Source organism: Limulus polyphemus, unplaced genomic scaffold (assembly GCF_000517525.1).
Source record: "Limulus polyphemus unplaced genomic scaffold, Limulus_polyphemus-2.1.2 Scaffold2821, whole genome shotgun sequence".
NCBI lineage: Eukaryota > Metazoa > Arthropoda > Merostomata > Xiphosura > Limulidae > Limulus > Limulus polyphemus.
The window spans coordinates 84,734-97,215 of record NW_013668431.1 but is presented as its reverse complement, the minus strand read 5'-3'; the positions used below and the strand labels follow the sequence as shown (position 1 = coordinate 97,215).

At 35.8% G+C, this 12,482-nt stretch overlaps 1 protein-coding gene across 8 annotated transcripts in view; it reads left to right on the top strand.

The window, feature by feature from the left end:
• LOC106467988 (fibroblast growth factor receptor-like 1) overlaps positions 1 to 12,482 on the top strand; it is a 69,805-nt gene that overhangs the window by 53,742 nt on the left and 3,581 nt on the right. For all 8 annotated transcript variants that reach the window (XM_022396257.1, XM_022396263.1, XM_022396262.1 and 5 more), the window contains 2 exons: positions 8,368 to 8,486; positions 10,474 to 10,708. In XM_022396257.1, the coding sequence (XP_022251965.1) occupies positions 8,368 to 8,486; positions 10,474 to 10,708 (354 nt within the window). The remainder of the gene's footprint in view (positions 1 to 8,367; positions 8,487 to 10,473; positions 10,709 to 12,482) is intronic.

Sequence of the window (12,482 nt, the reverse complement as noted above, 5' to 3'; positions counted from 1 at the left end):
TGGCAACGGCAAGTCTGAAGGCTTGTGACGCTAAAAAACCGGGTTTCGATATCCGTGGTGGGCAGAGCACAGACAGTTCATTATGTAGCTTTGTGTTTAACTTCAAACAAACAAACAAACCCCTAAGTGGCAATGGCAAGTCTAAAGGCTTGTGACGCTAAAAACCGGGTTTCGATACCCGTGATGGACACAGCACAGATAATCCATTGCGCTTAACAACAACAAAGAAACAACAAAAGTGACATAATTCCTTCGAGAAAAATATTCTAACCCTAACAATACTTCGGAAATATTGATTTTCTTTTAATACTTATTCCTTGAGGTAAATATTTTCGTAATTCTCCTGTATTCTGATCAGAAAACTAAGCGAAGTATCGTGAAAAAGAAACCAATAGAAAGACATGAACACCACAAGTATAGACGTCTACTTTGAAACTTTGAAGAGTCTCCTAATCTCGTATGTTATTTTTCTTGAAAATACAATTTCATTATAAACTATTTCTTGTTAAGGAATGTCGCTGATAATCAAAGAAAGCTTTTCTAGCAAAATGTACAGAAGGTATTAAAACTAACAAAAATTTCATTAAAACATCCACGTCAATGAAATCCGGTTAGTGCTTTAATGAATTTTTAAAGAGAAAGCGAATGTCTGGAACAGCAGAGGACACTAAGACTTATTCATGCTGGATCATCTTATTGTTATTTATGGCGGCTTCTTTTTCTGATCGTAGACAACGTTCACAAAAACTTTAGACGCGATTCGTCCGCGTAAGAAGACAGGTGACGTTGCAGAGAACTATTTTTAGGTCGTTTACTAATTTGTAGCCTAGCTCATTGAACAACCAAAAAGTATCTTAATTACTTACGTGGAAATAATCTAAATTGAAAGAAACCAGATGATGAACCAATAGGTGGAATATTAAATTAATCATTATTGATACTTAACCTTAAAATTATCGACTTATTTAATATTAAAATAATCATTATTGATACTTAACCCTAAAACAATCGACTTATTTAATATTAAAATAATCATTATTGATACTTAACCCTAAAACAATCGACTTATAATATTAAAATAATCATTATTGATACTTAACCCTAAAATTATCGACTTATTTAATATTAAAATAATCATTATTGATACTTAACCCTAAAATTATCGACTTATTTAATATTAAAATAATCATTATTGATACTTAACCCTAAAATTATCGACTTATTTAATATTAAAATAATCATTATTGATACTTAACCCTAAAAGTATCGACTTATTTAATATTAAAATAATCATTATTGTTACTTAACCCTAAAATTATCGACTTATTTAATATTAAAATAATCATTATTGTTACTTAACCCTAAAATTATCGACTTATTTTATACTGCTCATTACATATTGAATCAATTTGATGATTTTTTTGTGTGTTTTGTTTGTTACTGCATTCATTGAAATGATTCATTCTGGGTTTGCTTATTTTGTTGGTAAGCACAAAGCTACACGATGGGCTATCTGTGCTAAGCCCACCTCGGGTATCGAAACCCGTTTTTTAGCGTGAGATGCTCACAGACTTACTGCTGAGGCAGTCACCGGGGAGGGGGAGTGAAGGGGAGTAATATTCTAGGGGAATGCCAGAAGTGATTATTGGGGTTGATTGCTAAGCCCAGTGCGGGTATCGAAACCCAGTTTTCAGCGTGAGAAGCTCGCAGACTTACCACTGAGCCAGTCACCGGGGAGGGGGAGTGAAGGGGAGTCATATTCTAGGAGAATGCCAGAAGTAATTAGTGGGATTGATTGCAATATTGTTGTAAGCGCCATCTTTCTTTATATTTTGTATTGTTGTCGTTATTGTTGTTTTCTAGTGTAAAAACTACACAATGATTTATCTGCACTCTGTCCACCACGGGTATCGAAACCCGGTTTCTACCTCTGTAAATCCGCAAACTTTCCACTGACCCACTAGAAACATGGCGCATGAGTAGTGTAGAAAAATTTGCTCAAGAAGACAGTGGGACACACAGGGATCCAACTCACAATTCTAGGCTTAAAGATGTCCCTAGGACATAAACACTGAATAATTTCATTCTCAACCGCTTATGAATAATAAAATGCCAACAGTTGATACAGTTAAAAAAACTTTGTTGTACAGCGCCATCTGTAACTTTTTATGAAAATAATTTTAAAATGCCCCTGGTGTTGAGCATGTAAAATAACAACCAAAATATTCTAGCTCTCAGAAATTGCTTTTATTTATATTCGCTTTCACGAATGCGTTGTTGTGAATGTTTTAGGGTACTTTTCGTACTTACCAAAGCGTAATTGTATCTTACTGTTTTCTGTATCACCGAATTCCCAGTGTTTCGTGCTTGCGATTTTGTTTTGTACAAGAAAACAGTAACTTGTTCGCACAAGTTTCCAATTATTCTTGTCATCACATTTCACTTTCTATAACCTCGCTTTCTCTCCAGAATGTGTAAGAGGAAGAAAGCATTACTTTGCATCTCGAACCCCGGACCCTTCGATCTGCAAAACAACGTCAATGTGTCATTAACATTCCTGTCTACTCTATCTATCCGTCCTTCATATCTTTTCGTTCATCCATCGAGAGAAAGAGGGGGGTTTTGGATCCATATAGACTTCCTTTAAAAATTATTCTGGGCTACTGAATCGGTTTTAGTACTGGAGAAGATAATATAACATTAGGTATCGAAGTAAAATATGTATATATAAAGAAAATAATGACAAACCTAGCAGGATTTCTTTCAGGGACAGTTTAAATAATATTTAACGATATTCCCTCTAGATCAGAAGTGAGGATTTAACTTTTAATGTAACGTCTAACAACGTTGATTTACACAGTCTTAAGCAGCTACTGTTGTGTAAAAAAAAAATAACCCTTAACAACCAAAAAAAAAAGATAAGAAAACATTAACCGTGATTTTTTTTCTGTAGAAATTCAACGTTCAGATCTTCAGACATCTAGTTGGTATAGCAACAGCTAAAGGTTAAAAACAACAACAAAAAAAAAGCACTTGAGGAACTTTACGATGTTCTTGTTTAACTCATCCACGACAACGTATAGTAATCCTCTTTCTCTCCGTCTCACCAAATAAAACTTCAATTTAGTTCAGCTTACTAAACCTAAATTCGATAAATCCTAAAGATGGCATTTCCTTTTTATTTCGTCTAATTAGATGGAGGACGTCTCTTTCCTTGTAACTTTGGACCAGTCGCTTGTAACAAAACACTAGTTTCTATCAATCCTTGGGACCAGTCGCTTGTTACAAAACACTATTTTCTATCAATCCTTGGGACCAGTCGCTTGTAACAAAACACTAGTTTCTATCAATCCTTGGGACCAGTCAGTGTATTGTTACAAGCATTTTCTACCAATCCTTGAGACCAGTCGCTTGTAACAAAACACTAGTTTCTATCAATCCTTGGGACCAGTAGCTTGTAACAACACACTATTTTCTACCAATCCTTGGGACCAGTCGCTTGTAACAACACACTATTTTCTATCAATCCTTGGGACCAGTAGCTTGTAACAACACACTATTTTCTACCAATCCTTGGGACCAGTCGCTTGTAACAACACACTATTTTCTACCAATCCTTGAGACCAGTCGCTTGTAACAAAACTTTAATAGCAGAAAAAGGGGTGAGAAATCCTAATCCACTTCTTGAACAAAACTCCTTATTTTTCCACCTTTCCACCCACACTTCTCTCCATATCTACTCCAGTTCATCATTATATCCTTGTTTAACCTGCATCCACCCACCTCGAATTTCAACCCTTTTTATTAGTTTATTTCTTGCGAATTTATTCCCAGTTTCTCGAACTTCCATTTTTTTCCCACCTACTTACATGAATATCTTATTCATTTAATTCCAGATCATAACCACTGACATGGGTTTCCTAGACACTGCTAGTCATATCATACTCGAGATGACACTTTAACAAGCCCATTAATAACCCTTATTTACCACTATTGTGTGTTACTCTTACGAAATAGCTCAGAATATATCCATATTGGTTCACGAATCATCTGGACATTGTATGTTTGATATCTAAAAACAGTCTGCCTCGTATCCTGACGTCACAAGCTGTTGTGAGCAGCTGGCTGAGTAGATTTCGATAAAACTTCGCAAAGGATCTCCAGTGGAACTCCCAAATATTGGATTTAAAAGGATAAGAAATTTGGCGAATAGTTCGAGTGTGGCAGCTCTTTCGATTTTCAGTAAATTTAACTGACGTATAATCCCATGCGCAGCACGAGCATCTTTTGCTAATCGCCCCTATTCAGTAGACAGATTCCTATAGCGAATGACGCCAACGCGCACCGTCCGAACTATCCTCGTGAAACCAGCAATAAAATTCCTTCCCTAGCGCGGATAAATTCCTGAGAATATTCCAAAATTAAATCACTCCTCAGCAAAGAAGAACAAATGAGACATTCCATATTAAGAGAAGTCTACTGAATGTAACTCAAGTTGCAGTTTGAAGAGGCATTAGGAATCTCCTATGGAAGGTTTTTCCTTTACGACCTGGTGAATACCTCACTGACACGTTGTCCATTCCAGACAGGTGCAGTCCATAAAGACTTCAAATCCAGTAGAATATTGCTCTGAACTTCCTTTGAAACACTTATTGATTGAACTTACAAACTTCACGTTTTCGGCTTTCTAAGCCTATTTATTGGATTCTCGTACCTTAGTTGAAAAAGATAAAGATATATTGAGGTTTAAGAAAGTTTTTAAACAAAAACTCTTGGACGTTTCAACTACAGAAACTTGGTCCACAGGAGGGACATAAATTGGAAATTACAATCTACACACTGTCTACGATAGACATGAAATCCATTTTTTACCCTGATTTGAATTTTCTACAATATGGTAACTAATTTTCAATACTTGAACATTAACATGAATCATTTCTAAAATACTAATTATGTTTGTTTGTAATTAAGCACAAAGCTACACAATGGGCTATCTGTGCTCTGCCCACCACGGGTATAGAAACCCGGGTTCTAGCGTTGTAAGTACGCAGACATACCGCTGTGCCACTGGTGGGGGCACTGATTATGAAACTGCTTTTATTGTGACTCCAAAGTGCGAGATAACGTGGTAAGTAAATGATCAGTAGGAATATAATCCAATTGGGAGGTAAATGATCAGTAGGAATATGATCCAATTGGGAGGTAAATGATCAGTAGGAATATGATCCAATTGGCAGGTAAATGATCAGTAGGAATATGATCCAATTGGGAGATTAATGATCATAGAAATGTGATCAAATTTGGAGATTAATGATCATAGAAATGTGATCAAATTTGGAAATTAATGATCATAGAAATGTGATCAAGTTGGTAGATTAATGATCAATAAAAATCTAATCCACGTGACTCCAATGTGGAAGATAAATGATCAATAGGAATAACGTCAACGTGGAAGATTAATGATCAGAAGGATCGACACGTGAGATTAATGACCAATAAAAATATGATCAACGTGACTTGAAATTTATGATCAATAGGAATGATCTCTGTCCAAATAATTTTATACAATTTGAAACACAAGCGAGGATTTTTGAATTTCTCTTTATAAAGTACGAATACGTTTATGTTTCGTCTGTTTCTTCCCGTTTCTTTCCAAAATTTGTTTAAAATGCTGAATACATAAAAGGACTGGAGAAATTTGGTTCTTGTACAAATAAATATGCATAGTAGTGTCTTTAAAAAAATATGTTAAAAACAATCATTTCTATAGCTATTTATGCCCAACCGATTACAAAACAGACATTTCCAATACTTTCTCGGTACCTCCGACTGCTGAAAAACTCTTTATTTGGACGAGTTTATTCGACCTATCTTTAAATGCAAAGTTCTGTCTAATGTGCTTGAAAATTAAAATGAAACATAAAGTTTAATGTGACGAGATATTGTTCCATTTTTTATTCTGGTTCGCTAAGTATTATTTGTTGAAGGAGAAGTACATTTATTAAGTAAATTTAAAATTAATTGAATTAAAGTTTCGTACGCACAATAATTCTTCGTGATTACCATCTACAATCTCATTAAGTATTGTAATTAATTCATTACCTTTACCAGAGAATTAAATTATGAGGTAATAGACAGATAATCACTCTTAAAAATCGTCAAGAAAATAAAATTTATTGGAGCGTCTAATTACTTGCTGTTTCGGTATCACGGCTTTCAAATAATGTTTAGTAGTTACAATCATAAGTTTGTTTTGTTTGTAGCTAAGCAATGCGAATGGCTATCCGTGCTCTACCCACAGTTTCTACCTTGTTTCTAGCGTTGTAATTCCGCAGAGATACCGCTGTGCCGCTGGAGAGGCTCACTCATAATAGGGTCACTAGGTAAAGATGGAACACAAACCAGCAAGTATATCTGAACGACTATGCAAAGTCCGATGAGTTCCTTTTGAATTACCTGGCTTAAGTAATAAATTAAGTTTAGAAAGTAATTATCTGGCTTAAGTAATAAATTAAGTTTAGGGAGTCATAAATTGAACTCTGAATAATTGAGGGAATTTTGTTCACGAATTAATGGAGTTTCTAATTGGGCTGAATATTTGTACCTAATATTTTTTTAGTACTGCCACATTCGTCAAGTTAACAAAGTTGCAAGTAATTCATGGTTTTTATTTTGTGTGAGTTAACTTTGTAGGCTAGAACCTTCTAGTGGATCCGGCGAACTTACTTTGTAGGCTAGAATCTTCTAGTGGATCAAGAGAACTTACTTTGTAGGCTAGAACCTTCTAGTGGATCCAGATAACTTACTTTGTAGGCTAGAACCTTCTAGTGGATCCAGAGAACTTACTTTGTAGGCTAGAACCTTCTAGTGTATCCGGAGAACTTACTTTGCACGCTAGAACCTTCTAGTAGATCTGGAGAACTTACTTTGTAGGCTAGAACCTTCTAGTGGATCCGGAGAACTTACTTTGTAGGCTAGAACCTTCTAGTGGATCCGGAGAACTTACTTTGTAGGCTAGAACCTTCTAGTGGATCCGGAGAACTTACTTTGTAGGCTAGAACCTTCTAGTAGATCCGGAGAACTTACTTTGTAGGCTAGAACCTTCTAGTGGATCCGGAGAACTTACTTTGTAGGCTAGAACCTTCTAGTAGATCCGGAGAATTTACTTTGAAGGCTAGAACCTTCTAGTGGATCCGGAGAATTTACTTTGAAGGCTAGAACCTTCTAGTGGATCCGGAGAACTTACTTTGTAGGCTAGAACCTTCTAGTAGATCTGGAGAACTTACTTTGTAGGCTAGAACCTTCTAGTAGATCCGGAGAACTTACTTTGTAGGCTAGAACCTTCTAGTAGATCTGGAGAACTTACTTTGTAGGCTAGAACCTTCTAGTAGATCCGGAGAACTTACTTGACTAAATTAGAGTACGAGAAATAAAAACCTATGTGCAGATCCTCTGTATAAGATACCGCGAACTCATCTAAATGTTCTATGTTTAACAATTTTTTGTACGATTTACATTAATATAAATATTGCTAAGGAAAATAATGAGGCAGATATCCTAAAGCTTTACGTCCTAGTCAAAATTAGTCTGACAAAGTTAATTACTTTTGTTTGAGATCATTAATTTTATGTAGATTTTTAGTAAGTATTGACGGGTTATGTCTAACAATCTATCCGACAGATGGCACCACAATCTACAAAATACACGCAAATCTTTTGCCGTGTTTAGATCGTTAGCCAATTGTATTACAATGTTTTTCACTAAAATAACATTGAGAGTTGTACTTAATCAAACAATTTTTTATTTAAATAAAGCACATTTCGGGCTCATCACAACAAACTGAAAATTATGACTAAATAAACAAACATTACTAAACTAAAACCATTTTTTCAATGGCTTCAAAATACACGCGCCACTTCCCAAGTGAAAACAAAAACGTGATTTCATTAATGGTTTCTCGTGGCATAAGGAAATGAATGATCTATTGTGAGATCTGTCTATTTATCTACATCCGAGTCAAACAATTTTAGGATAATGTTTCCTGTTTTCATCTTAACACTAACATTGTTATTTATCTGGCTGACGAACACGTCATACCATATGACAGCAGTAGCAGGACCATGACATATGATCTGACCCGTTCTGCCAAGAAACAAGTTTATCAGCTCCACACCTTGAACTCTTACAATTTTCCACTTATCAAATTTAGAAAAACAGCAACAACAAAAAACAAAAACACACAGCACCAAATATAATATAATTTTAAATAAGTAACATGAAGCGACATCTTTTAGTTAGAAATTGTACCTTTTCTTAAATGAGACTTCAAAACGTGAGATAATGTAACGTTATGTTGATGTCTTTTAGATCAAATCCTAAGTAAGCCGGAACTGACAGGAAGCCACCCGGTTAACACAACAGTGGAATACGGAAGAACGGCCACCTTCCAGTGTCGTGTACGAAGTCAAGACGTCCCTCATATCCAGGTGGTTTTCTGTGTGTATAGCTGTAGGATGTTAATTAACACACTTCTCATGTAGAGACGATTTTTAGTTACAAGATAACATTGAGACAAGTCTCCCTACATATCCATTGTACTTTAAATGTTGTCTATGTCTATTATACAGAAGTACAGAGTGAAGTCTTCTTTCACACTCAGATTACTTTAGATGTTCCCTACGTACTCTCGTCATGTACGGGTGATTTTAGTATTGTTTACGTTCAACACCACAAGGCAAGAGTCCTGTCATGTCCAGTTGATTTTAATATTGTTTACGGGTTTGTGATGTTGAATAGACTCCTGCCATGTCCAGTTGATTTTAATATTGTTTACGTTCAACATCACAAACCTAGACTCCTGTCATGTCCAGTTGGTTTTAATATTGTTTACGTTCAACATCACAAACCAAGACTCCTGTCATGTCCAATTGATTTTAATATTGTTTACGTTTAACATGACAAGGCAAGAGTCTTGTCATGCCCTTTAATGTTATTTTAAGGAAAATGAATATATACAGATCCCGTGTTAGCAAGAAACTAATGAAACAAGTTATAAGCTACAAAAGATACAATTTTGGAAGAGAATAAATGCCACATTAGCCCCGAAATTGAGTTGGAGATACTCTGTCTCTCCAGTTACCAGTTATTCATTTAATAGGGGTGGGGTGAGTGAAAAATTAGTGTTGTCTTAAAATGAGCAAACCGACTAATAAATAAACTGGCTTGGAATTCATATACTCCAACCGTTAGCATCCACTACACATCATCTGCTCGCGGCCATTTTATTTGTGAACTTTTGTGGAAAGCTATATGAGGGCTATCTGCGCTACTTATAGCAAATGGACTAGAGAGAGAAGGCAGCTATTTAACACCACCCACCGCCAAATTTTAGGCTACCCTTTTGCCAACGAATATTATAACGCCCCCACTGCTAAAAGGACGAACATGTTCGGTGATGGGATTCGAACATGCGACCTGTAGATTGTCAAGCGCTTCCTAATTCTGGATGCAGTAGTTATACGTGAGTATCAATTAATATATAACTATAATACCAACCAATATGATTGGTACTAAGATCACCCACTTCCCACCTACAACAGTGGTTAAGAACAGGGACGACACTTAAACCTCATATGAACTTCCCATTCATAAATGGAAAATTTAAAGAATATATCACAATAACATGAAATACTGATCTTACATTTAATGCTTTGAACAGGGTTTGTGACGTGGATTCTCTCCGCTAGGTTTCAGATTCAAGGGAAGAAAGCCAAAGGAAAAAAAACTTTTTTTCCAATAATTTTAATTATTCTATTAATAGTATTACTTGTAACCTAAAACCAGTACATAAGGTTTGTAGTACTTTACATAGATTCGCATGGTCAGATAATTAGGGGGCGCTCGACTCGCAATCTGAGGGTCGCGAGTTCAAATCCCCGTTCCACCAAACATGCTCGCCCTTTCAGCCGTGGGGGTGTTATAATGTGATGGTCCATCCCACTATTCGTTGGTAAAAGAGTAGCCCAAGAGTTGGCGGTGGGTGGTGATGACTAGCTGCCTTCCCTTTAGTCTTTCACTGCTAAATTAGGGACGGCTAGCGCAGATATCCCTCGTGTAGCTTTGCGCGAAATTAAAAAACAAACAAACAAGCATTATAAGTTTTCAGATTTACAGTTGACCACCGAGAGGGGCGTATTATTGCAAATACGATTAATTATAATTATGCTTCGTCGGCTCAGAAAAGATCTTAATACCATAACAAATACATGAATTATCCTAATTATCTTGAGGTATTTACAAGAATATTATAATGCTGTAATAGATGTTAATTCAACGCAAAAATGCAGGTATTGATCAGATGGTTGATCAAAAGAATTGGTGATTTGACATAACCGGTAACTGATTATTCCCCTCCCCCCTTAAATCTACATTTTTACCTACAATATTATTATGTGTATGTTTACTCCATTTTAGTGGTTGAGGCGAGTAAAGAAGAAAGAAACGGTTCTTCAGGACGACCTTATTAAAGTAAAAGATGAGTTCTACCACGTCCTCAAATCGGACCACACCGTGGAACAACCTAAAGGAATGTTTCTTAATAAACTACACATCAACGAAGCTCGGGAATCGGATTCGGGAAAATACCTGTGTTTGGGGTCAACGCCTACCGGATATAGCTACCGGTCTGCGTTTCTGACAGTGACGTCACGTAAGTGTATGGATGGGTGACTGCCAAAAACATAAATTAAAGACACCCACCCACCCCACTTCCCTTAAGTGTCTCCTAACCTATAAAATCAATGGGTACAAGGGATAAGGAACAACAAGGGTTTGAATGGGTGAAGCAACACGTCCCCCAGTGGGACATCGCTAAGTTTACTGAATTACAACGCTAAACTAGGGGTTTCGATTCACTATGATGGACAAAGCAGATAGCCTAATGTGGCTTTACTCTTAAAAAAATAACGACTGAAGCAATACAATCTGACTATTATTATTGTATTTATATGATAGGATATTAATACTTTTATTATCATTCATTTCTGGTCAAAGAAAGCTATCCACGTAAATCCAAACTAATCCAGTAATTAACAAAAATAATTTACTACAACCATGGATATCCAATGTCATAAAATAAAAACTTCTAATTATCAGAATGCGTTAAATCATCTGTTGGGCACACTCGCTGTTAGCGATGTTTTCGGCCGTAATCCTAATAATGTCTCACGAGGTTCACTATAGAGCTTGAGGTTAGACTGGTTAGTCCTAACATCAAGTCAACGTTTCCCAAAGTGTGGGACGCCCCTCCTCCTGGGGTACACATGATATCTTGGGGGGGGGGGAGGGAAATGATCAGGGTATAATCAATATGCAATAATGCAAGAGGGGTGTGTGCAAGAAACCATATTTATTAAAGCGGTGCGTAGATGACAAAAGTTCGGGAACACTGGACTAAGCTAAAAGTGAAAATCTTCCTAATAACAATAATGATATATAATGAAATATAAAAAAATAACGAAATCAAATATTTTACCAATATTGTTAATGAAATAAACACACACACAAACAACAGAATAACTTACTTACAAGATACTTAAAGAACTGGTCACTTCCTTTACGCACCAATTTCCTATCCTTTGAAAAACGTACGTGAAATCACACAAAAAATGATGATACATTTCATGCATATGACATGGGTGCATCAATAAGGATCATAGTTTTGTTTATCCAATATTATGGAATCAAAAAGTTTCAAATGGATCTAGAAAGAACCTAGGTGTGAAGTAGTGGAATCCCATAATCCATATATCCTCTGTAAGAATAATAAAACAAAAACAATAACCAAGATTTGACTGTGCCCAACACGGGCATCGAAACCCCGTTTTTAGCGTTATAAATCCACAGATTTACTGGTGATCTTCTGGAGGGGAAGAGGGCTTTGCTTTCCAAAGTTATTAATACAAATCCTTTAATTTATTTTATACATTTTTTATATGTAGAGTTTTACAATATACCTTAAACTGTTTAATGGACTTATTGGTGATTATATCCAGAAAGAAGTCTTTTTCATAATTTTCTTTGGAAATTTTATGTATTATAAATTCTTTAACAATAACAAAAGATTCTGGCAAACTATCTGTGCCTCGGCACATTTCAAACCAATAGACACACATTCCAAAGATTGGCTTGTTTGTTGCTAAGCGCAAAACTACACAATGAGCTATTTGTATTTAACCAATCGCAGGTATCAAAATGCAGTGTCTAATGCTATAAACCCTCAGACTTACTGTTATGCCACTAAAGATTGTTAATCGGGGTAATATATATATATATATTTATTCAATCATAAATAGTGTCGTGGATCTTAAGTCGAAAGAAGCAAAATTGGACGGTTTGTTTGAAGTTGATTGTTTTGTTTTTTTGTTTGTTTTTGAATTTCGCGTAAAGCTACACGAGGGCTATCTGCGCTAGCCGTCCATAAT